Source organism: Aulonocara sp. 'chitande type north' Nkhata Bay, linkage group LG3 (assembly GCF_057382095.1).
Source record: "Aulonocara sp. 'chitande type north' Nkhata Bay isolate Kocher_YH1m ecotype deep benthic linkage group LG3, A_spYH_male_GT1.1, whole genome shotgun sequence".
Taxonomy (NCBI): Eukaryota; Metazoa; Chordata; class Actinopteri; order Cichliformes; family Cichlidae; genus Aulonocara; species Aulonocara sp. 'chitande type north' Nkhata Bay.
In genome coordinates this window covers 76,412,531-76,439,392 of record NC_141346.1, presented here as the reverse complement: position 1 = coordinate 76,439,392, position 26,862 = coordinate 76,412,531, and the positions used below count along the sequence as shown (strand labels likewise).

The 26,862-nt window shown below is 41.6% G+C and overlaps 1 protein-coding gene across 3 annotated transcripts; it reads right to left on the bottom strand.

Moving 5' to 3' along the window:
* Positions 1-5,638: 5,638 nt before the first annotated feature.
* LOC147337057 (uncharacterized) lies at positions 5,639-13,417 on the bottom strand. 3 transcript variants are annotated; one of them, XM_086287235.1, is made up of 2 exons: positions 12,828-13,401; positions 5,639-6,602 (listed from the first exon to the last, which is right to left on the bottom strand). In XM_086287235.1, exons 1-2 carry the CDS (start codon positions 13,386-13,388, stop codon positions 6,546-6,548), a joined length of 618 nt encoding a protein of 205 aa, XP_086143361.1. In that variant the 5' UTR covers positions 13,389-13,401; the 3' UTR covers positions 5,639-6,545. The 3 variants fall into 3 exon arrangements, with proteins under 3 accessions (XP_086143361.1, XP_086143362.1, XP_086143364.1); XM_086287236.1 differs by lacking the exon at positions 5,639-6,602 and adding an exon at positions 11,753-11,792; XM_086287238.1 differs by lacking the exon at positions 5,639-6,602 and having other exon boundaries at positions 11,820-13,417.
* Between the last annotated feature and the right edge of the window lie 13,445 nt (positions 13,418-26,862).

Here is a 26,862-nt window from a genome sequence, read left to right as displayed (position 1 = left end):
GGGGTTAGGTTGATTGGTGTATGTGCCCATGAGTATGAGTGTACACGGGTGTTTCTCTGTGTTAGTGACAGTCTGACAGAAGGCTGCATCCCTCAGCCTCATGTGGGCTGTGTAGCCCCTTTACCACTGCAGTGAGAGCTCAGACCTGTTTCTGGTGGGTGGTGGACTCCTCCAGGGCTTCCCCTGATTCCCCTTCTGCCACAGAAGACTGTGGCCTCAGAAACTCATATCTGCTTTTTGCAAATGAAGCGAACCTGTTGGCTTCATCAGCAGGGGCGGATCTAGAAGGGTGGCATGGGGTGGCAAGTGCCACCCTAAAATGATCCCTTGCCACCCCAAGTGCCACCCTAAAATGATCCCTTGCCACCCCAAGTGCCACCCCAGTTTTGCATATGACAGTGTTGTTTATTAAAATAAGTTTAACAGTTTGAGCGTAGTTACAGTCAGCAGTGAATATAAATGCTAGAACTGGATATATTCCATAGTGTCCCCCCCTCCACATTAACAAATGGTTCAGCCCATAGCAGGACTGGCTTTCTTCTTGTTTTCAGCAGCAAGTGATGCTCATGATTGTGTCAGAGCACATTTTGAACAACACCATGGGAATTTCTGATTTTACACAGGTGGGTGGATGTTACACTGTGGAAATGAAGGAAGGTGAGTGCTATTTTAAATGGTTGTAGAAAATGAAAAAACAGCAGGTGTATTGGCTGCATTTTTAGATAAATAGTTGTATCTGTTTACAAAATGTACAATTTATATTTGCATTTCAAGTTATAAACATTTACCCAACACGTCTGTGGTTTTTTTACAGTAAAAAATACTGCTAGGATTTTAGGTTCTTTGTGTGATTTCAGATCAGTAATAGTTACATTAATAGTAATAGTAATACTAATGCAGTATGTCAGTGAAAAAACAACTAAATTCAGTTGAGCTGAAAAGATACCAAACAAAGCAAGAGGAGGAAAAAATAAAATGAAACAATCTGAGGGTGAAATACAAACGTAAACTCAAAGGAGTCACAAATGTCCGGTTGTGTTTCAGACCTCAGAGGGTGAATCCAACAAATCATGAAAAATGAGGTTTACATGTTTGTTCATGACAGTGCAGATTTCTGACATTTTGTGTCATTTAAGCTGCAACAATGTGACAGTTTTCTAACAAAAACAGTGAAACTTAAGTTAGACTTGTGTTTGTAAATGAAGCGCCCCATGTTGTGTAGCTTTCTGGAGTTTATACTTATTGGGCTACATATGTATTTAATATACAGGCTGTACAGTACATAGCATCAAAACTCACATGTTTCATGTAACTAAAGTGTGTAATCATGTGGGTACAGACAATAATTAAGTTATAGACTATATTTATATGAAAAACGTGCATACTTACTGCATTTGAATCATTTTAACCACATGTAACCACCTGCATATGTGTTTGGGGGGAAAAGGCTTTGATTTTGCCACCCTAAGAAAATTTCTCTAGAGCCGCCCCTGACCATTTCACAGGATTTGCATTTAAAGATGCAACAAGACTAAAATGGTTAGGGTCAGGAGGTCAAAGGTCAGAGCTCCTGTGGGTCTGAGGGCGGCCTCACGCTGGAGAAGGATGAAGGAGTCTGACCTGAGCCAGTGTTTGACATGAACACATCAGCACTGCTGTCAGTGAGCCTAACGACAGCCGTTAGCATCATTTCAGTGTTTCAGTCATAAAAACACTTCCTGTCACTGTGGTGGTTACAGTGACATCATGCAGTTTGTGCTTTGACCTCCAGAGGGCGACAAATCAGCACAGACAGAGAGCTCCATTCAAACTTTGCTGCCATCAGGAATAATTCTTCAAATATAATCATCAGTGTTTGAGCAGTTATGATATCAGGGACAATCTAGACATGTGTGACAATACTGAACATGTCACATGACACACCTCAAACATCATGTGATCCACTCTCAGTCTGCACTTTCATTCATGACTTCAACAGGTTGAAATGAGCTTTGAAGAAACATCAGTTCAGTGCTGAAATATTTAAACGCTGCAGGAAGAACAACAACAAATTGATGACGGATGTTTGTGCTTCAAACAGGAAAACCAGCAGAAATAAATCACAGCCTGCCAGAGGTTTGGAGTTTCCGAGGTGCAACTGAACGCAGCACAGTGTTCCAATGCTCCTGATTGTCCTCAAACGTCTCTTTGGGTGTTTCCTTCCTGCTCAAAGTTTTCTTTCACTTCCTGAACTTCGTGGAGTGGAGCTTGTTGTTGGTGTGTGAAGAAACTGTAAGTTTGCTTTGTTTCCTCCTTTAACAGTTTGTCTTTAGGAACTTTACTGTTTGTTCAGCTCGTGTTTGATTTCTTCACACAACAAACTGTGTGTGTTTGTATTTCCGGTCTCTCCATTAAAGTCAGTGTGTAATGTTTCCTGGCTAACATCAGCTGTGTGCAGCTTAGTTCAGCACAAATCTGCCGCTCCATAGTTCACGGTAACGGACTCACAGCTGGACCAACGAGGCCGAGTGTGTCCGCCACTCTGAGCTACGTTCGTGTTTGTGTACTTGTAGTTTGTACTTTGAGTTCACTCAGAGCCCACAGAGGACGCAGCGTACGTGATGACGTCACAGCCCTTTACCTCCTTTACTGTCACTGTGATTAATATTTACACACGAGACACCTGCAGAGCTCTGACGCTAAGCTAGCACACAGCATGCTAACACTAAGCTAAAGCTAGGCTAGCCAAGAACCCAGAGTGAGGTTAAAGCTAGTGATGGGCAGATGAAGCCTCATGAAGCACTGAAGCTTTTCATCCAATTGGTTCACCCCAACGCGAAGCTTCTTGAAGCTTCATTTGCTCTAGTAGGACACCTACTGGACGTAAAAATATTAGTTGGCATGAATTTGAAGAGTGTGGCCTTTTTGCACACAGCCTGTAAATGTCAACAACAGAAGGAGTGTGTAAAACATGTATATTGTAGTGATGCAGTGTACTGTGTATATTTATACTGGCAGTATGGAACATGATTATTTGGAAATGCCTAAAATGGAAATGATCATATACTGTGAGGTGAGGTGTGGACAGTGGTTGTGCTTTTGTAACATTGAGGCAAGGACAGTGATTAGTGTTTAGGGGACACATCATTGGTTTTTGTTAAAAAGAAACAGTTTCTCCACTGTGGCAGGTCGTAGGCGATTTTTTTTTTCTAAACTGTCTCTAACTCTCACTAACCGCAACTCTCCATCAAACGCCCACATTTTGTCTGAGGGGTTTATATCGCTGTCATAGCTCGCGGCAAAGTTCGAACCGCTTCCTGAACCAGTCACGTGGTACAGCCGGGCAGCGAGGCTTCGGACGTCATCATTTTCAGCTCCTCCCATAAATGAAGCAAGCCTCGATACGCGCTTCGCGGAAACGCCCCCTCCATTACTCGACACACGCTTCGAAGCCTCGATACAGAACGTCACATCACTAGTTAAAGCTGAGTAAACACTGACCCCAGACCAGCACCGTGATAAAGTGAGCTGCTGCTGCTGAACTTGAACAGGTAACAAAGTGATGAGCAGTCAGGCTGCAGGTTTCTACCTGTTCATGTTTCTACAGTAGAATCACTTTGAAGTGTCTTTGTGCTGTTTCATCTTTGATTTGTGTTCATAAACACTCAGAGAAACATCACGTGACCTCATCAGGATCTGTGTTGGTGTGTGGGGCTGTACCTCAGCTTTATGTTGTTACATGCTCATTTGTTCATTTTAACATCAAAGTAATGTTATGAGGAGTAATGAAGTAACGTACTCCATTACTTTTAATCAAAGTGTTCTGTGTAATATGTGTAATAATGACTGTTTTGAGTAATGACCAACACTGATCACAACAAAGAGGAAATGCCTCCAACATGCACAAACATTTGAGCCACAACATGCAGTTAATGTGCACAAATGTCTTTGATATGCTGCTCAGTGATGGTGGTGACTGTCAGAGCAGAGCTACTGAGAATCAATAAGTAATATCAATGATGGGATCAGAATCACTAAATTCTTCTCATCCCTGTCAGTATCATACATGTGCTGTATAATGTGATAAATGTAGAGGTGCTGGCTGTTCTCTCACTCTGCTGTTTAGCTGTAAAGGACGCCTCCCTGCCTTTGTCTCATTCATGACCTTTAATAGTCTCTTCTAACATGCAGAGATCTGTATGATCTGTTTCATAGAGTCTAACCAGCCTGTACAGGTAACAACAACAGTCACTGCATCACTGACACACAAACGTCATCTCTGTCAATAACAACATTCATACATGGAATAAAAACACATCAGTGGATCATTGCTGGAGCTGATGTTTGTGCTCCTGGTGCAAAGGCTCTCAGTTTCCTCCTTGAAATAACATCAGTGGTGGGTCAGCGACATGCTTTCTTTCCCTCTCAGGTTTAAATATCTGGGACTCTCCACCGTTTGGTTTTAGAGCTGAAGAAGCTTCTTGGATGAAACGTCTTCCAGAAACTTAAAGACGTCTCTTTTCTCTCCAAGCTCCTTAGATCACATGACCTGGATGACTGAACCCACAGACACATTGACCTGGTTTCTAGGTAGAGCTGGGCGATAGAACGATAACGATATGTATCGCGATATAACTTTTTCTCGATAGAAAAATTAAACTATTGCGATAGACCTCGCCGCTCTTGTCCTCTTAAAAAAAAAAAAAAAAAAAAGGTCAGCCAATCCAAATTAAGTAGCCGCACGTGTGTTTGTTTGGGAAGCAGCCAGCAGGTAATGGAGGAAATGAGTGTGCCGGCTAGAAAAATCAACCGAGTGTGACCGAAGAGAAAACAGATGATGGTTCCAATGCCGGAGAGATTGTCGAACGGAAGAGCCATAGAAGTTCCGTAGTGTGAAGGTATTTCGGCTATTTCAAGTCTGACAAAAAACAGAGTAGCGTGCACTGTAAATGTGCCGAAAGCAAGTCTGGAAATACAATAAACTGGTGCATGCGTCACACTGTGCGCCACGTTATTGTTTCGGTGAAATGAATTTCTACAATACTGTTAATTCTACTCTCTGCAGTGTTTAAATGCTTACATATACACACAGTTACTGTCCCTCCACACATACGACTCGGTTCTGCTTCTATGCCCCAGCTTTGTTTACTTTTTCCCACCGAGGCTTCTAGACTTCTGATTGGCCAACATTTCTGCACGGTTAGGAATCTAGCGCCACCTGCTGCTTTGGCATGTTCATAGCAGCGTTTTCCTTCATTTCTGCCTTTATGTGTGGACGGGATTATTTTTTTAAACGAAAACGGAAAATCTCCGTTTTCAAAAATACCCGTGTACGTGTGGACGTAGCCTCAGTCTCTGACTGGAAGCGCTAATTCGTCATTCGGCTTTTGTCAGACTAAAGTAACTGTTAAAACTGTTTGAAAAGCTAAGCTATACAACAAGGAGAGATTGAGAATTTCCTTTTAGTTCTCAGTTTATTTGATATTGACAAAAGTTAGTCAGTTTTGTCTGTTCTTCTGTAAAACAAACTAAGATTTATTTTTAGAATTAATATTTTGTTTCTAAGTGGAATCGACAATTTAGTCTGTTTCGTTTGTTCTATTTTGAAACTTAAACGCTTTAGCGGCTGCCTTTTGTGTAGTTTGCAATATTTGCCTTTATTTATCTGAAAAAGTCTCATGTTCCTTAAGTACATCTACCCTGTTGAACTTATTATGGGAAATAAATATTTAAATAAAAACAAGCTGCTGATTATTTCACATTTTACTTGTGAGCAACGGCACATTTAAATCTTACAAATATAGTTATTTGGCTTATATCGTGATAGATATCGTTATCGCCTGAAATGAAAAAAACATATCGTGATATGAAAAAATCTCATATCGCCCAGCTCTACTTTAAAGGTGATCGTTTAGGACTTCAGCAATAATACAGACAGCAATGTAGTTAGCAGTAAAACAGCTTTATTGGGAATTAACTTAAAAAACAAACAAACATCTGTCTCCTATTTTCTGTCACACAGGAAAGAAGCATCAATATCTGATGAGAAGACTTATTTATTTCTTTTTGGGGGTTTTTTCAACAGGAGAAGAATATCTAACAAGTTGATTTGTTCACATCTTAATTTTTAAGTGACATGTGCATTTTGAGTTTATACACTCTTTATATAAGGCAACAGTTTCCTTTTGCAGTATTTTTGTGTGGAGTGTTTTTCTATTTCTTAACAAAAAGGGAACAAAGGTGTTTAAGTTCACCTAGGATGATTTGTCTTAACTTTCACATGGTCTTACTGAGGTGATGTGAATTGAAACATGCATTTTTTTTTGGCGGTGAGGGAGGGATGTGCTGGAAAAGTTTGAAAAGGGACCTTGAAAGTGCTTAAGAAGTGCTTGAATTTGACCCTGAAAAAGGCATATGAACCCTGATCATTATCATTAGCCTGTGTAAGTCCTGAGTGTCCTCCAGTTCAGTGTCTTTGTCAGTCCTACATGTGTCGTTTCTGTTCAGCTGGTCTTCCAGTCAGTCATCCATCTCAGGCTCTGTCATTCTGTCATAAACACCAGCCTTCACCACCTGTGAGTCCTGCGTTTGGGTCCTCTCTTCTCCACATCCACACTGCGATGCTGTGACATATACAGTACATAAAATCAAAATTCACGTTTTATGCAACTAAAGTGTTTCATTATGTAGGCTACAGAACATAATTCAGTTATAGACGATATATGAAACATGTATACTTACTGCATTTGAATCATTTAAACCATATGTGATATAAACACCTGCACGTGTGTTTGAAAAAACAAACGCTTTGATTTTGACACCCCAAGAAAATCTTCCTAGATCTGCACGTGTTCAGAGTAAGAGCCGAATAAACAGCAGCAGAAGCTGATTGATGAACAGCTGAATGACATATCAGCTGTAGCTGCAGCATCTGCACAGAGTTTGATTGGCTAACGCTGATTTGTTTGTTTTTTTTAAACAGGACAGCAGAGAGAGAGGAGGAGATGAAGAGTGCAGCAGATTGATGAAACAGTGAAGAAGAGGTGAGCATCTGACAGAGCAGAGCCAGTTTAAAGGAGCCTCACAAGCTCACACATGACAGCTTCATCAACATGGAGCTCTGAGTGTTTATTAAAGGATCATTGGACGCTCTGACACAGCTGACTGCAGCCTTTAGCTGTGAGCACACAGTGTCTCACATTTACATTCACTTCCCTGTCAAACTCAATAACTTTAAACAGCTGCTGTTATCAGGTGAAGATAGCAAAGCTTTCAGGGCTGAGCCCCAGTGTTTCAGGATAATGGCCCCAGAGACCACAGTCACATATGTGGGGAAGGATTTTAAGTTTAAAACTTCCTGTAAGCACTAACAGCAGAGACGCACAAAGTCGCAGACAGGGAACAAAGTATTTTAGGTTTGTATTGTCAGATTATTTAATCATTATACTGAACAAATATGTGAAAAAGTAAAAACCTCTATTATGATGAGGTTATCACTACATTCACATGTCATCGATGTGTTCTTTCACACAGATCAGTTTCAGTGTGTGTGGCCCGTACACTAAACCATGACACAAATTCATATGATGTGACACCCAGACTGTGTTCACTGTTTCTTTTGGTAAAATCATCTTCTCGTGTTTTTATAGAAAGATGATGGAAGAACCTAAAGAACAGCCAGCCAAAGCAGCTCCATCAGCAGGTAGGAGATCAGTGCTTTGTATGATGAGACGTATGGATGTATAGACTTCAGGCAGATTCTTTTTTGTAACTGTGACAAGTACATGAAATTCACGAGTTGTAACCTGTCCTAATCTTTGCCTTAATCTTTCTGTGGGACATTAATATAACATGAGAACTTCCAGTCTAAGGAGTTTGGCAGAGAAACAACTGGACTTTTTTGTACTTTGAACCCACATATGAGGTTAAAACGATGCCACCTTAAAATGAAACTGAAGAAATATTGAAACTGAAACAAATGTATTGAAAGTGAAATGATAGTGAAAAAACATAAATATAGAAATTTAAAGAAAAACTCACTGTTCATGTGGTTTTCACACTTACATCGTTTTTTTCCACGTACAGTTATTTTTTCAGCTTCAATTAGTTGGCACTGCTTCGGCATCTGAGGGTGCGCTTGAGGGGCGGGGCTTCAGAGCCACATATATGAGCCACATATGTTTGCGCACATTATATTGCTGACCAGTGACTGTAGAAATCATGGACGACCTAATATCTGCAGCAGCCGCAGTCATGAAGAAACTTGCGTTCTCTGAACGGCACATAGAGCGGGGACGCTGAGAGGAGGTCCAGCGTTTACCGACTGTTTCAAACTGACAGACTCAGGTGTTCTTCAGTGTCTGCCTGACAGAAGGACCTGAGAGCCGCCACAATATTTTTGGTAAGTGAAAGGTGTTTGTAAGCTAATCTGTAGCTAACATCCTTAGCTAGCTAGCTAAGATGGGCACTCGGCTATCGGCAAAACTTGTTTTGTAAAGTTTGTTTAGCTAACCCGTGCAGGTGAACGAAATGAGCAGAAACGCACCGGGCTGCTCAGTCAGTAACTAACCACAGTTACTGTACTTTTATTATGAGTATTACACTGTAAGAGCAACAGGCTGCACTCTGCTGCAGCTCCTGTGCAGAGCTGATTATTCAATATGTGCAAACAGCAGCATGTTTTCACTCTTTTGCCACATCTGTAAGGATATTAACACATATTTTAAAAAAGGCTTGCACTTCAGTAACCCCTCATTAATCATTAATTACAGATTAAATAGCAAAGCCTAATATTTATGTACTCAAACCAAATACTTCTGCTTGGCAGCTTAAGTTAAAATGTGTGTTTCATTTTTCCTCGGATTACATTTTTAGCACTGACTCTGTGTATTGTTTTTACTAAGTTTGTTTCAAATATTCAGGTTAAATAAAACAGTCTGAATCATTCTTATTGAGGTAAGTTCACAAAGTTACATGTGCAGTACAGCTTACATCCTTTGAGAGGGAAAAAAGCATTAATATTTGTTATGATACCTCTGTATGTTGGTGACCACGGTGCAGCAGCAGACTGAACCAGGACTGAAACCTGCTCCGTCTGCTCATGTATGCAGATTCACATTCACAAAGCACCAACAACTCAAAGGTTAACATTATATTGGAAAATCTGTTGGTATATACGGCTTTAAGAAATAAACAGCTCATATGTGAGCAGAGCTGAAGAACTAAAGAAATGTAAGAGAAGAACTTCAGATCCTGGGTGTGTGAGGACAGAAGGATCAGCTCTATTTCAGATTTGAGATAAACTTTATATTTCAGTTTGTGATGGTTCAGTTCTCTTTGTGATTACAGGAGCTGCCCTCAGATTCAGACCTCAGCACCACCCAGTGACAGCAGACAGATCATCCAACATGTTCACATGTTAACTGCAGAATGAACTGATGCAAACAGTACAAAGGTTAAAGCACCACATGTGCTGTAGTGAAAGCTGCAGCTGTTTTATTGATAAAAACAAAGTCAAAAGGATTAATCACCCATGTATCATATGAATGTTGGGTTTTTCTCTGTATCTGTTATTGTACGATCTACTGTACAATATAAAGCACCTTCAGGTGACTGTTGTTGTGATTTGGCGCTATATGAATAAAATTGAATTAAATTGAAATGTAACTGTGTCACTATATATCAGCATTAACAGGACCTCAGCTTGGTGTTTCACAAAGCTGCTGATCTCAGACCTGCACAGCTTCCGTTTTAAACACTGAATGTACTCAGCTGCATGAAGAGCACGTTTGAGTTTCTCTGACACAATTAAATAAAAACTGATGAAGGTCAAAGGTCGTCACTTGTATGTCGAACTACAGACTTGTCATCTGGAATTCTTTCACAGTTTTTTATTTTTGCCAATAGTGTGTTATTTACCATAAAGTGATTCAGAGTCATTTATACCAGAGTAACCATAGAGGATAATATATTTTTAAATATATAACTATCCACAGGACTGAATATAATATCTCTAAGTAAAAGTCCAGAGACTCTGAGGATTATCCAAGTATTTATAACATTACACAAAGCAAAGCTCAAAAAGCTGCTGGCCCTGATGCATTACAGGGCATGCTTGCCCCCCACACTGGATCCTCACCAATTTGTCTCAAATCAATGGAGTACAGAGGATGCTGTATCCACAGCTCTTCACTGTGTACTCTCACACCTGGACAACAAGAGTACTCATGCAAAAATACTGTTAGTTGACTTCAGCTCAGCATTCAGTACAGTTCTTCCCTCCAAGCTGATCACCAAACGTGTGGATCTTGGACTCAACAACTCCATCTGTACCTGGATCATGGCTCATGGACTTTCTGACCAACAGACCTCAGCATGTTAGGTCAGGCCATAACAGCTCTACCACTGTCACACTCACACTGGCACTCCACAGGGCTGTGTGCTGAGCCCGTTCCTCTATGACTGCAGACCTTAGTATGCATCCAACTCCATCCTTGGACGGGTCTCCAGCTTCAAGTTCTTGGGGATCCACATCTCTGAGAATCTGTCCTGGTCAACTAACACCTCCAGCCTGGTCAAGAAGGCCCATCAGGGCCTCTTTTTCTTTAGGATACTGAAGAAGAATCAACTTCCACCGCTGTGTGATAGAGAGCATCCTGACCAACTGTGTCACAGTCTGGTGTGGGAACTGCTCTGCTGCTGACCGCAAGGCACTGCAGCGCCCAACACATCACAGGGATTCCACTTCCTGGCATTGAGGATGTCCGCAAGAAGAGATGTCTACGCCGAGTATGCATCATTCTCGGACTCCTCTCATACTGCCAATAAACTCTTCCAGCTCCTCCTCCCCTCCAGGAGGCGCTACAGGAGCCTTCAGACTAAAACCAGCAGGTTTAGGAACAGCTTCTTCCCCACAGCTGTCACCCTACTGAACTCAGTCCCCGCTGAGCCTTTCCATCCACACTCACCTAACCCTTCTACACTCCTCCTCCCAGTGACCATGATCCTTTCATTATCAACATTCACCACGTTGGTTACTGCTGTAGTTTTAGGACACTGACATGGTGTAGTCTCTGTTATAGTGCCTACACTGTTATAGTCTGTTCAGAGAGCTACGCTTCCACTACTGTAGATATTTTCATAGCACTCTGTAGATCTGTTTACCTCACAGTGCTTCATCTTTATATATGTATATTTGTTCATAGTATACCTGTATACCTGCCCGTCTGTATAGCAATACAGATCATCTGTGTATCGGTTACAATATTATTTTTCAGTTTCAATTTTTTCTTCAGTTTCATTTTAAGCTGGCATAATTTTAACCCCACACATCCTAAAATTCAGTATTTGTTGATGAGATGATGAAGTGTTAATTCAACAAAGTTAGAATATTTTTCACATGATGTCGACTGAGAACCATGTTTATGTCTCTTTCTTGTTTCTGTAGAGGAGGAGCTTGCCAGGGTGCGGTCAGCCTTTGTCTGGAGGGTAACAACAGAAATCCTCACACAGCTGCTTGAGGCCCTCGTATGTGACACTGTCTTAAATGAGTTGGAGAAAGAATCGATACTGGAGAAGAACCTAGCCAGAGCAGATAAGGCACGCAGCTTGATCGACACAGTGAGGAAAAAAGGAGACAAAGCATGCAAGATAACAATCAAACATCTTCAGATCAAAGATCCTTCTCTTTCCTCTCAGCTACGTTTATACTCTGATCCATCTGCTCAACAAGGTGAGGTCATGTATCATATACCATGAATAAAAATGGTCACCTTGCAGTTTGTTGAGATGTGAAAGTGAAACCTCAGAATTCACTGTAAGAAAAAGGAGAGGGCAAGAACGTCATTCTACGACGAATGTTTGGATTTGTTACATGCCTGCAAATGTATTTTCTAAACTACATGGACATCATAAACGTGTGAAACTACTTAGATCTAATGTGAGCTGTATTTAATTAAACACAAGTGTTCTTTACTTTTAAAAACCATGCAAACTGATTGCCTTAAAGAAGAAAAGCATGAGTCATTTGACTTAAATGCCACATTTTTATATAATCAAGTTCAAGTTCAAATTTTATTCATCACCTGCAGTGTCAGGTTGCCCTGCAGTGGAATGAACCCGCCCCCCGACCATACACACACAACACAGACATCACATGGGGATACAAGTCAGAGAACGTTGCATTATAGAAAAAACACTGAAATCTACACTACAATGGGAAAGTACAAGGGGAAAAAAGAGACCTCTGCTCATGCTGGGCTATAGAGGACAGCATGAGAACAGGAAACAAAAAAACTCCTCTGCACAGAAAGCACATAAATGTCCACAGTACAACATTATAGAGCACGTGACCAACAACAAGGTTGGTTAGGGGATAAGGAGTAATCCCAGGCAACACAGCAGCCATCCTGCCACTGCGCCGACTCTCCAGCGTGGGCCCAGACCCGCCTCGTGTTCCCAGGAGGCAACAAGCATCGAAGGCATTGGAAGGGGAGGGGGGATGTGTGAGTGCTTATCAGTGTAAATGTATGTGTGTGCGTGTCCATAGTTCAGCTGAGACAGTGTCCTCCGCCCTATCAGGCTAAGTAAACAGTCTACCAGCCAACCCAGGTGGCCTTGCATGGAATGGGAAGGAACAGACTCAACACAGTCGTTATCAGGGAGTTTTTGTTCAGCTCAGGCCTTGAGCCCACAGCTGGCGCCGAAGGGGTAGCCGCATTATATGATTTGTGATTTTTCTTTTACAAACAACTCATGAGAATTTCAAGCTGTTTTTAACACTCCGACACCGACACTGGTCTCTCAATCTCCCGCTGGATAGCTGCGAGCCTCTCAATTATGTTATTTACCTTCAATTCTGTGGTCTTTTCAGGCTTTTGCTCACAGAGCAGATTCTGAGACTTCACGACCGCAGCCAACTGATCCGCGATGTAATCCAGCTTCCGCCCCAAGGTGTTGTTCCGAGTGGATTCTTCCTTGATGTAATCCAATATACACTCAGAGGTGTTATTCTGAGCCTTCACTGCAGCCGTTAGCGCCTCCAAGCTCTTAACCATGCTGCATTCACTGAGCCCTTTCTGAGAAGCCGCACCTCGTCCCATCCTTTCAATCCCAGCGGGCAGCCTTGTGGGGGTTTGAACAGCCGGTTCCGCTTTCTTAATTCTCCGATAAACCAGGGCCAAGCCAGCTCCGATCAGCAAGAACCCTGTTATCATGGTTCCGAATAGGTACATATCTTCAGCGTCCTCGATCGACAGTCCCGCCAGGCACACGATCCTCCATGTCTGCCACTCGTCCATCGTGTATCCGGCAGGGAAAGTCCCTCCAGGGCACTCGGGCTCTCCCGAGCCCAGACAACTCGTTGAGAAAAGGGTGTCAATAGCATTCAGAGACCAGTTGATCAAATCCATAATTCTCTTTTAGGTTTTTAGACACAGACTGTGGGAGAGTGTTCCAGGGAAGTGAAATACACATGAGACAAGACAAAGACACAAGAGGCTAAGCAGGGAAGATAAGGGGAAGGAGAAGAGGAGAAAAGTGCGACTGCCTTCGCCAAGAGCCAAACGAGAAGGAACATGTTTAGTGTGGCCAGAAAGGGTTTACATTATCTTTCGCCATTGTAATTTACGACAAGAATTAAATGTGAATTACTGAATCTCTCTCAGATGCTTATTTAAATAACATAGCAGTGTTGTTATTTTTGGTGACAAAGTTTGGAGAAGAGGCACAGAAAGCAGAAACCTGTTTAGCCTGCACATGTTGGCATCAGGTACATATGAAAAGCTGCAAAGCAATACAGATGTGTAGGTTCAAAACATTTAATGTGGCTGTTTTCAGGAATTACATTTAGGAATTCCTGTAGCCCCTTTTTTCTGGTTTTCTGGTAGAATAAGTATATTAAAAACTAAAACGTATGATAGGCTCAACAAAGGACAAAGTACGTCAGATAGCTCCTTCAGACCAGATTTGTATTTTTCCTTCTTTTTTCCTTTTTTTGATTCAGATGCTCTTCAGAAGTGTCAGCCTAAACTTAAGTCTAAGCTGAAGAAGAAGTTCCAGCGTGTGTTTGAGGGCATCGCTAAAGCAGGAAAACCAACCCTTCTGAATCAGATCTACACAGAGCTCTACATCACAGAGGGAGGGACTGCAGAGGTCAATGATGAACATGAGGTCAGACAGATTGAAACAGCATCCAGGAAACCAGACGGACCAGAAACAACCATCAGACAAGAAGACATCTTTAAAGACACACCTGGAAGAGATGAACCAATCAGATCAGTGCTGACAAAGGGAGTGGCTGGCATTGGGAAAACAGTCTTAACACAGAAATACAGCCGGGACTGGGCTGAAGACAAAGCCAACCAGGACATCCAGTTCATATTTCCATTCACTTTCAGAGAGCTGAATGTGCTGAAAGAGGAAAAGTTCAGCTTGGTGGGACTTGTTCATCACTTCTTTACTGAAACCAAAGAAGCAGGAATCTACAGCTTTGAAGACTTCCAGGTTGTGTTCATCTTTGATGGTCTGGATGAGTGTCGACTTCCTCTGGACTTCCACAAAACTGTGACTGATGTTACGATGCCCACCACAGTTGATGTACTTCTCACAAGCCTGATCCGGGGGAATCTTCTTCCCTCTGCTCACGTCTGGATAACCACACGACCTGCAGCAGCAGACCAGATCCCCCCTGAGTATGTTCACAGGGTGACAGAGGTCAGGGGGTTCACTGACCCACAGAAGGAGGAGTACTTTAGGAACCGATTCAGAGATGAGGAGCAGGCCAGCAGGATCATCTCCCACATCAAGACATCACGAAGCCTCCACATCATGTGCCACATCCCAGTCTTCTGCTGGATCACTACTACAGTTCTGGAGCGTGTCCTGAAAACCAGAGAGGGAGGACAACTGCCCAAGACCCTGACTGAAATGTACATCCACTTCCTGGTGGTTCAGGCCAAAGTGAAGAAGGTCAAGTATGATGGAGGACCTGCAACAGATCCACACTGGAGCCCAGAGAGCAAGAAGATGATTGAGTCTCTGGGAAAACTGGCTTTTGATCAGCTGCAGAAAGGAAACCTGATCTTCTATGAATCAGACCTGACAGAGTGTGGCATCGATATCAGAGCAGCCTCAGTGTACTCAGGAGTGTTCACACAGATCTTTAAAGAGGAAAGTGGACTGTACCAGGACAAGGTGTTCTGCTTCATCCATCTGAGTGTTCAGGAGTTTCTGGCTGCTCTTCATGTCCATCTGACCTTCATCAACTCTGGACTCAATCTGCTGGAAGAACAACAGACAACCTCCTGGTGGTTTAAACCATCTCTCCACCAGAGTGCTGTGAACAAGGCCTTGCAGAGTCCAAATGGACACCTGGACTTGTTCCTCCGCTTCCTCCTGGGTCTTTCCCTGCAGACCAATCAGACTCTCCTACAAGGTCTGCTGACACAGACAGGAAGTAGCTCACTGACCAATAAGAAAACAGTCCAGTACATCAAGGAGAAGCTCAGTGAGGATCTGTCTGCAGAGAAAAGCATCAATCTGATCCACTGTCTGAATGAACTGAATGATCGTTCTCTAGTGGAGGAGATTCAACAGTCCCTGAGATCAGGACGTCTCTCCACAGATAAACTGTCTCCTGCTCAGTGGTCAGCTCTGGTCTTCATCTTACTGTCATCAGAAGAAGATCTGGATGTGTTTGACCTGAAGAAATACTCTGCTTCAGAGGAGGCTCTTCTGAGGCTGCTGCCAGTGGTCAAAGCCTCCAACAAAGCTCTGTGAGTACATTTGTACTCATGTCTTTACTTTTAACATCCAACTGTGTCAGTAATTTATTTCACCAGGTTTTCTGTCTCTGTATGAATTTGTATCCTAAAGTTTTGGGATTTCTCCAATACAACTGTGACCTCTTTGATGCCTCCAGAACTCGAGACGCTGGATTCACCATAAACTCTGATCATCACTGCTGCTGTTATGTTATCAGTCTTTGTTTAAACACTTAGGCTGCATGTGCCTGATGTTGTGATACTTTATATTCACATGCATGCTCCTAGATACATTTCTACTGCAGGTCTATTTTAGTCACAAATGTTGGTGAAACACTTGCTTTTACATGCATGGTGGGTCCTGCATTAAAGAAAGCATTTGGATTACTCAGTGAATCCTGGCAGCCAGAGAAACATCCTTAGTTCCACTTTAAACTAAACTCTGCTTCGGTCTTCCACAGTGTGTTTGTTGTTTCTTTGTTGTTGTTGGCCTGCTCTCTCCTCTCACTCCAATCTGGTTGCAGCAGATGTTTGTCCCTCCCTGAACCTGCAGACTTGGGTGCAGCACCTCAGTTCATCTTCAGTCTGAAACCAGCTGTTGTAGCTATATCCCCTCAAGCACACCTTCCCTGGTCATCTCTGCTGTGGTTGCTATAAAATTTAATCTTGATTTTAAAAAAAAAGAACAAAAAACTTCAAGTCAGACTTGATGCCATTTGTTGGCAGCATGGTGCCTGTTTGTCTTTGATGATAAACTGCAGCACAGTCTAAAGCAAACCTTCGGACTTTATTGACTTTATGCATGTATATATTCTTCCTGTTCACCTTGGACACACAACAGCTCTCTGTTTGTTGTGATTGGATCTAGAACAGCCAACATATCCTAATCTAGATGATTTCTAAGGTGGTATCTGGGAGGAAAAGTTAAAATCAGCTTGGATGGCCTGTACTGTATGATGGCCTTGGTTGCACCACATTGATGGCCATGCAGGGTGGTTCACTCCTTGTGCAAGAAGACCGAGGAGTGAGCCACCCTTGGTCAAAGCTTGGCCATTCAAGCTCACTGTTTTCCCCTTGTTGGTTGATGATAGTATTTTTTTTACCTGACTTATAGTCATCATTGTCTTCAAATTAACTCACACACTGCTGACTGCTGTAGCTTACCTGGCTGAGCAGGTGACCCATGCACTGAAGGTTAGAGTCGTGACTCCAGGGCCTGGTTTGAGTCTGCCCAAGACCATTTCCTGTGTGTTATTCTCCTCACTTCTCCCTCCCTTCCTGTCTTCTTTGTCCTATACAGTGAAAACAAAAGGCCTCAAGTTCTGAAAACTCTTCCCCTTCATCATCTTCCATCTCTCTCATCTAAAATCTCCAGTATTCTCTGAGTAGAGAATCTTTTCACAATCTTGAATGATAAGGATCCAAGTGGGTAAAGTTATTTATTTGTTGTGTTCCTATTTGCAGCTGGGATAGATTAAGAAAAACTATCGGCTGCCCAAATTACATCCAGTTTAGAAGAAAAACATTGAGTGAAGTGTTTGTTTCATCATCCTTCACAACTCATCAACCAGGTGTCACAAACTGCAGCAGGACAGTACAAAGCATGTCATACTGGATGGCTGCAACAACCAGAGTTTTACCTACCTTTGGTATTTCGTGACAGCATGAGCGTAATATTTACTGAACAGAGTCGTCTTCTGTAATCTTTTCAGATTCAGATTCAGAACACTGTATTTATTTTCAAGGGGCAATTAGGATACTGAGCTTTCCAACCATACATACAATACACAAACATCACATTGGGGAGACGGGTCAGGCTAGGTAGCTGGCCGGTCAGCCGCTAGAGCAGCGACCCGGAACCGAACAGCAGAAAATGCACAACATCAGGAAAGATGAGGAGAAAAAAGAACTCCTCCCAGACTGAGCTCCAACAGGGAGATCAGTTTGAGAACAGACAAAAAAAATGACCTTAGCGCAGAGCACACGAAAACTCTTAATGCACCATAGAAACACATGACAAGCAACAGGGATGGGTAAAAGGTGAGAGACAGCCGGTGTAGACAGCGCACCCGGGCCTGCAGCATTTGCGCTGGTCCCCTCGACCCACCGTCTGCACCGGGAGGGGATAAGCATGCTTAGGATGGGAAGGAACAGTCTAAACACCGTCTGTTATCAGGGTGAGATTTGTTCAGCTCCAGCCTTGAGACCACAGCTCGCGCCGGTATGTTAGCCGCATGAGATGATGGTGGCTTTCTTTGGTGCGAACAACTGCATGTCAATTTCACAGCTGATCTAACAGTCCGTCACTCGTCTCTCAATCTCCCGTTGGAGAGCCACGAGCTTCTCCGAGAGGTTATCAGTTTTGCGCTCAAAGAGCAAAGTCTGAGAACTCACGACCGCCATGAGCTTCTTCAAGATCTTATCCGTGCTGCGTTCAATGAGCCCATTTTGAGAAGTCACGACCCGTCCCATTGTTTCAGTCACAGCGGGCAGCCTTGTGGGGGTTTGAACAGCTGATTCCGCTTTCTTTAATCTTCAATAAGCCAGGGCCAAGCCAGCTCAGATCAGCAAGAACCCTTTGCTGCTGTGAATGTCCGTGCTGCTATATTTCAGGATCAGGCTCTAAATGTACAAATGGATCTGAGAAGATTTCCAATCATGTTTCTACTAGATTTACAGTTTGTTTTCATGTCTTCTGACTCAGAAGGTGGATCAGGTGGAGCTTACAAGGAGTAAGTGCTGCTATAGAAGAAGAGTTGTGTTTTAATGAAGCTATTTAGTTAACCAATAATTGTATTGCATGCTGGCATTAAAAATGTTTCATTTGACTGATTTAATTGTTTGTTTGTTTTCTTCCAGACTGAGTGGCTGTAACCTCTCAGAGAGAAGCTGTGATGCTCTGTCCTCAGTTCTCAACTCCCAGTCCTCTAGTCTGAAAGAGCTGGACCTGAGTAACAATGACCTGCGGGATTCAGGAGTGAAGCTTCTGTCTGCTGCACTGCAGAGTCCACATTGTACACTGGAAACTCTCAGGTCAGGATCCAAACATATCATTAAATGATATTATTGTACAAACAACCAAGCTTTATAGAATTGGCAGGTGAACTTTTCTTTATCTTTGGATTGCTTAGGAGATTCTTAATTACTGTCTGAACATTTTTTACAGTCACATATTTTGTTTTAATGGTCAAACAGAATTATTGTTCAGTTCAATGAGCAGGTAGCTGTGAGATTCATAATAATGAGGTATATTTGTATTAAAGATGACTAAACTTGAACAGTAGCTGTGAGTTACTTTGTTTACTCATGTGTGCTGATGTTGTGAGTAATTTAAAGCTGAAGTAAACTTGTAATGAGTTTAATAGAGTTTCTGAAGTAAGTGTACTTGCAGACATTTATGTGTTTACTAAAGTCCAGGAGCAGGAGGCTGTGTGTAGCATAGAGGAACCCAGACCTCAGCTTTGTCTCCTGGTTTCTGTTGCTGCTGTTACAGTTTCCCCTCATCGTTCCTTCAACAGTCTCCTCACTGTAACAAATCAAAGTGTTACTGTATAGATTCACGTCTGAATGTTGCCATGTGCTATTAAAACTGAAAGCGATGTTTCATACACCCACGTGGTTCAGTCACACAGTAACTGATGGTAAATAATGTTTGTGTTGAGCACATTGTGCAGGTCAGCTGCTCCACACAGATCTCAGGTTTACATGCAGGAACAGTTTGTGATCATGAAGGATAAACCTCACTTCCACTTTGTTTCATACAGATGTGACATGAACAATAACACATTCATGAAATCCTTTTAGGAACACAAACACTATTGTAGCTGGAGAATATATTTGAATGTAGGATAATGTAGGGGATCATAAACAACAGTAATAACTAACCACCACCTCACCATTTGGGTTGGTAGCTGCATGTTGATTGATGAAGTCATTTTCTTCTTCCTCCATTTCTACCTTATTAACATCAGATTAAAAGCTGCACAGAGACAGGCCCTGGACATGTTTAGCCTAGCTTAGTACAAGGACTGGACATGGGGGAAACGGCTCTCATCACTGGATCAAAACATGAAAACAAATCTGAAGTAAAGTCTTGTTGAAGTGAACTGTGGTGGTGCCCAATGTTCCCAATAAGCTGCGCTCGTGCAACTGCGCGCTGCTGGCACGGTCTCTGCACACAGAAAATCTGTGTTGCACACAAAAAAATCAAATCTCAATTGAAATAAAAATTAAATCTTCAACAATTCTGTTTTGCAGTGTTAGTCAGTGACTGGCTGCTCCCATATGGGATTAGAACGATGCCACCTTATCCGATAGTCCAGCCAATCACGCGATTCACATTCGTATATACGCAGCTAATCAACGTCGCTGACAGGCTATGACAGCGTCCTTATGAGCAAAGTGGCTGATGATGAGGTGAAGCCACGTTAATGACAACGTGTACAACCATTGGAGATGTGAGCAGGACAGACGGAGCAACTGAGGGAAAAAGTGTGGACTTTATACCAGTTTTTAAATTGTGTTGATCGACCACGTAAAACCTGAGCTATGATAAAATATCTGCAATGTTTGGTTTTCTTCCTGAATAGTATTGTTGTTTATAACAACGATAGTATTCAGTATTTATTGCAACAAACTTTGTTGTTTGCAAAACTCAGTTACTTTTTTGAAGAAGTAACTATATAATTAATTGCCCAACATTGGTCATTATATCCTGTATGTTGCAGACAGAGTTACAGACTCTCTCCCAGACCACAGACTCATAATACAAGTCAGAGCTTTATAAAAATAGAAAAAATAAAGTTGTGTTTTCAAAATTGGAGTTCAAGTTATTTTTACTTCCAATAGTGTTAACATGCTACAGGTCATGAACAAGGTTGTTTTTAATTTTCATTGTAAGTGGGCTAAAGCAGTTAATTAAAAGTAGTCTAACATAAATGTAAATGCTGTAATTTGATTACTTTAATAAACCATGTAACTTGGATGGATAAGATGCTGGCGTGACCACAGTGCACACGTCTGCTGTTGCTCACAGAGGTCCAAGGGACGCTCAGGGAGTTTGTGTGTTCGCTCAGACACATGAAACATTAGAGGGAACATTGGCGGTGACTGGCAGGGAAAAGGGGATTGATAAGACTTACTGTAAATATAATTATGTATGTATTGAAAAAGGAACAACTAAAATGTTCCAGCTGAAAAAATGAAATCAGTTTCAGTTTATGAGCTCTGTTTGTTTTCTTTACAATTCCAACCTTTTATTTTGAAATGAGCTGCTCGTTCCTGTTTAGGGTTGATGAGCTGATGTGGGTGAGAGGACTCAGGCAGCCTGACAGAGTTGATGTCCAGGTCTTCCCTGCTTGTCCTGATACACATAAACATGAGTATCCTTGCAGGTCAGATCTCATCAGTCACACCTGTTAGTGCAGCTCTCCTCTACATTGTAGTGTTTGTTAAACTAGGATGATTTTAGGAGCCTGGACCGCAGATCTAAGGGAAGATATGACTTGGAAAGACTAAACAAACCTATTAGAGGTGTTCGGACTAACATAGATAAATACTCAGATTTACACCTTTAGTGTCTCACAAAGGGTTGAAAAGTGAATGTGCACAGAGAGGTTGGTGGTGAGACGGGCACTTCCAGCACTGTAGATGTGATCCAGATCAGTGTTCATGGAAATAATCCGGAGAGCAGGATTCCTTGATGAATGTTACATCTTCTTAAAGTTATAATCCACAGGGAAAACTGTGAAACTGTCGATCTGATATCTACTCAACCAATCAGGTGTTTACATGCCCTTCACTGATCTCCAGCCCCACCTTATTATCAGTTTCTCTCTCTTTTACATCTGAATTATCTTCACTTCACATTTCAGTCAGTTCAGATTTCATTAGCACGTTCACTTTAGCATAATCCATTTTAATCCAAACACCTTTCTCTTTAAACTCTGTTTGTCAGTCACAGTATATCCAGTACAATCCTCTTTTTCACTGCGTCACACACATTCAGAGATCAGAGTGTCCTGTGTGTGCTCTCATTCACTCACACTCACTCTCATATGGCTGAAGTCTGTTTGTACACAGGCTGTCAGCTGGCCTGAGTTAGGCCTGTCTCTAAAATCATTATTTTATTACTTTTATTCTGATTCATCAAAGCCAAACTCAAACATATTTATATTTACTGATTATGTTCTCATCAATAATTAACAGTCAGTACATTCAGATATGAATCATAATTCAGTGTTTAACATATTATCACAGAATGACTGCACAGGAGATCTCCTTTATGAAGAAACTGTGAAAGTTTGTCCAACAGTGGGAAACATTTCAGAGAACATCTCAGAGAATATCTGTGAAGCAGAAACTAAACATAATAATAGAAGAAAAGCCAAATAATGATCCAAATCCTGCTCTGAGACTATCAGACAGTAAAGGCTTCCAAAGACTGCTCACCTCTCAGACTTACTTAAAGATGCTGGTGCTGTCCACAGATCAGCTGACCTGCTGGGTCTCCATGATCAGCTTTGTTTCTTGGAGATAAAGGCTGAAGCCTTTAGAGCTTCAGTTCTCCAGAGCAGCAGGATGTCTGAGGTCCGCAGAAACACAAAAACACAGCAGCTAAAAATAGTTGTTCAAAGAAAACGAGGTGGGAGCTGCTGATTCCTGAGCTTTGATACTGGATTAGCTTCAGTAGTTATTCCAATCACTGCTGTAGGAGCTACATTTAGTCACAGCTGACTGTCTTCTTTGAACAATCACAATGACTACTGTTCTAAAAAACAAGCACACAAAGAACCAATGAGAGTGTAGAACAGGATAAAGAGCTCCTGTGATGGTGGCAAAGAAATGAGCAGCAGACGGCCGTCTACATGTTGTAGTGGTTTAGAGTCACCAGGGGGCGCCGTCACGGCCACGCAGTCAGTGGGCTGCTCTGCTTGTGCTGTTGTTGGTGAAGCTGAAGTGAAAGCGAATGTTAAAACAATGAAAAGTGTCCACTGCAGCCTCCATCTGAGCTTGTCATGTTCTTCTTCTTTGATCCTTCGTGTTTGTGCTGAACACTGCTGTCGCTCTCTTCCCTGTTCCCGCCCACTTTCTAACCAATCAGCATTGGAGCGTGCACAGCGTCGTCCACACTGAGCTTTGTTGTGAGCGCATGGACTCGTCTGCAGAACATTTGTATGGGCTCAAAATGTGGTCATAAATATTTTGAACTTGTAAATCAGGATTTGTATGTGTAAAAAGAATTTGTGTGTGTGTAAAAAAACTTTGTATGTGTAAAAAAAGATTTGTGTGTGTGTGTAAAAAAAGATTTGTGTGTGTGTAAAAAAGATTTGTGTGTGGACTTAGCCAAAGAAAAAACCTGCAAGTTACAAGTACGAATTTTGACCCTATTTTTCTTCCTTTCATCTGATTGGTCAATGTCATGTCAATCACAAATGTAACTATCCAATCAGAGAACAGATGGGTTTGGCTGTCGGAGGGGCACTTTTTTGACCTGACGTTCCCGTCACAAGTGTCTTCTAAGTGAAGCTACCAGGTTCAGGTCCAGCTCTGTTTATCTGGAGCTGCAGTAAATGATCCGTCCTCACAAAGCAACACAGACACCAGATATGCAAACACAGCATCATACAACACAACCAAGAGATCCAAAGAATTATCTCTGCATTTCTGTGGCTGATGCTGCTGGAACGAAGCTGTTTGAAACCTTGTTGTTCTGCACTTTGGGACCTGAAGAGGAACCTGAACCTCTGTGCAGAGGGTTCAACTCTGAGGATTCCTGTTCAGTTTTGTTATTTCACACGGCAAAACTTGACAACTTTATGATAAATGTACGACTTCAATGTGAAAAATTCATTTTTTTCTCTTGTTTGTTTGAAGCTGCTTCCTGTTGGCTTCAGCTGTTTGGAGTTTCCATTTTCTAAACTTCTACATTCTGAACCTTCTTCAGCTCTGAACAGATGATGAAACACTGAATGATTTCAAGCTCACACTTTGTCTAATAAACTTACATCTTTCATTTTTTATTCAGATTGAAGGACTGTGATTTGTCAGAGATCAGCTGTGATTATCTGGCAGCAGCGCTGAAGTCCAACCCCTCGTATCCCAGAGTGCTGGACCTGAGTGTAGACTGCAACAACCTGCAGGATTCAGGAGTGAAGCAGCTGTGTGTTCTTCTGGAGAATCCACGATGTCGATTTGAAACTCTGAGGTCAGTCTCATGGTTTAGTTGTGCTGAGATGAATATGATGTGAAAGTTGTGTTGACACTGTGGATCAGTAGGCCCACACACCTCTATACAGGAAGTCTGGTTCTACTCTTTGTAGAACTTCTGATCCCTGATCCTCTGAGTCTGACTCAGTAGATAATGCAGAGTTCTGAGCTGATGTGGGTGAGAGGACTCAGGCAGCCTGACAGAGTTGATGTCCAGGTCTTCCCTGCTTGTCCTGATACACATAAACATGAGTATCCTTGCAGGTCAGATCTCATCAGTCACACCTGTTAGTGCAGTTCTCCTCTAGATTGTAGTGCTTGTAAAACTAGGATGATTTTAGGAGCCTGGACCACAGATCTAAGGGAAGATATGACTTGGAAAGACTAAACCAACCTATTAGAGGTGTGTTCATGGAAATAATCCGGAGAGCAGGATTCCTTGATGAATGTCACATCTTCTTAAAGTTATAATCCACAGGGAAAACTGTGAAACTGTCGATCTGATATCTACTCAACCAATCAGGTGTTTACATGCCCTTCACTGATCTCCAGCCCCACCTTATTATCAGTTTCTCTCTCTTTTACATCTGAATTATCTTCACTTCACATTTCAGTCAGTTCAGATTTCATTAGCACGTTCACTTTAGCATAATCCATTTTAATCCAAACACCTTTCTCTTTAAACTCTGTTTGTCAGTCACAGTATATCCAGTACAATCCTCTTTTTCACTGCGTCACACACATTCAGAGATCAGAGTGTCCTGTGTGTGCTCTCATTCACTCACACTCACTCTCATATGGCTGAAGTCTGTTTGTACACAGGCTAATCTGGGACTCTCCACCATTTGACCCTAGAAATAAAGAAGCTTCTTGGATGAGAGGTGAAAGGCGAAACGTCTTCAAAAAACTTAAAGAAGTCCAGATGCCTTTTTTTCCTAAGCTCTTTAGATAACTGCGAACCTTCACAAACGCCTCATCAGTGGGACTCTCAGAGCTACCAGCCCTTTGCTACAATCACAAAGCTCTTCATTGAAATCAATGATATCAAAGCTGGAATCAAGCTATAGCCATATACACTGGTAAAGACTTCTTATCTCGAAATAATATACTGAAGTGGCAATGCAGAAATTGAAAATAGGCGGACGTGCTACCTATGCTATTAGTAGAATGGACATTGGCCTGCTGGCTAAGGAAGGCCCTGTCTCACATAGAGGTGAGAGAGGCCCCCCTCGAAGCCCCCTCTTTTATCGGGGCTTACTTAGGGTCATATCGGGGACCCCACAGTTAGAAGTCTTTTCTTTTATTTTTCTTTGACCAAATAAAGCTTATTTCTGTAGCTGTTGTTTTATACAGCTTTAATGTTAATATTAATGTTTGCTTATGTATGTTTAGGGAGTGGTCTGATGGTACATGTCGTTGTTACATTAATAATATTCAAATAGTAAGGGTATGCTTAAAGATAAGGTAAAAATCATATCATAAAATGTAAATGGCCTGTCGAATCCAATTAAACGTAATAAAATTTTAACTAAAATGAAGAAAGAACAAGTACAAATAGTGTATCTACAGGAAACCCATCTAGACTGTAAGGAGCATGAAAAACTGAAAAGAATGGGTTATACAACAGTTTCTCCTCTTCCTATAAAACTGGACGAAGGAGAGGAGTGGCTATCCTGTTATCAAGCAAATTACTCTTTGAAAAAATATCCGAGATAAGTGATAAAGAGGGACGTTATATTTTGGTAAGGGGAAACATTGAGGGGAACCCAGTCACGTTGTTAAATATATATGCACCCCCTGGAAGCGATATTTATTTCTTTAAGAAAATTATAGATGTGATGGTAACAGAGACAGTAGGTTTCCTAATTTGCGGAGGAGATTTAAATATACATCTACAACCAAAGCTAGATATTTCCAATAGAAAAGCACAGAATACTAAAACATTAATTAAGAATATAAATACATTGATGAAGGAGGTGGGACTAATTGATATATGGAGAGACTTGCATCCCTACCAAAGGGATTATACTTATTTTTCCTCACCGCACTCGTTATACACAAGAATAGTGTGCTGGCATTAGGCATTTTCTGTTCTGCAGCAGTTTGCCCTCTTGTGGTTGTTTTTGTGTATTTTTTTTACTCTGTAAGATCTAGCCAGAGGCAGTTTCACCTCCGTTAATCTGTTGCCATCCATGCCTTCACAAGTTGATAAACGGCATCATCTGTGAGTAATATTGTTTGTTATCACTGAGACAACTTGTGTGCATTATTATTTGTTGTGAAGGCGTGATATAGTTTGTAGTTAGAATTTAATTTGAATATGTATATAACCTAAGCTAGTAAGGTTAAGCTAGCTCACTTGCCATGTGGTTTCTTTAACGTTTTGATCATGAGTGTGATTTCATTTGATGTTTTATTCGGGCACTCACTAAGCAGATAAATATTGCGTTCATATTTTTGAATATGTGTTTGTTATACTGTATATTGATGCAACATTTTTATTGGTTTATTTCTGGTTTTGTCAACAGTTTCACACTTTTTCCTTATTAAATCATCCAACTCAACACATTGGCCTGTTCCCTGGATTTTGATTAGGAGAGTGTTTAGCTGTCTGTATAGCTGAGTCTACGTTCACGAGGACAACGCTTAGTGAGGACAGAACAAATAGATTATTTCATAACTTTTGGGAAAAATAAAGATAAAATAAGCACTTGTGCAATTGGAACAATAGAGTTAAGCGATCATGCACCAGTATACCTGTCTGTTGATTTAAACGTGCAACCAAAACTCAATAATTGGAAATTAAATTCAAGCTTACTGAATGATCCTCACTTTAAAGGACAAATTAAGAAAGAGATTCACTTCTATATGGAAACTAATGACAATGGTGAGGTGTCTCGTCCTATACTGTGGG

Excerpts from the sequence above, each read along its gene's own strand:
- LOC147337057 (XM_086287238.1), bottom strand. The coding sequence starts at position 13,388 with ATGGATTTGATCAACTGGTCTCTGAATGCTATTGACACCCTTTTCTCA.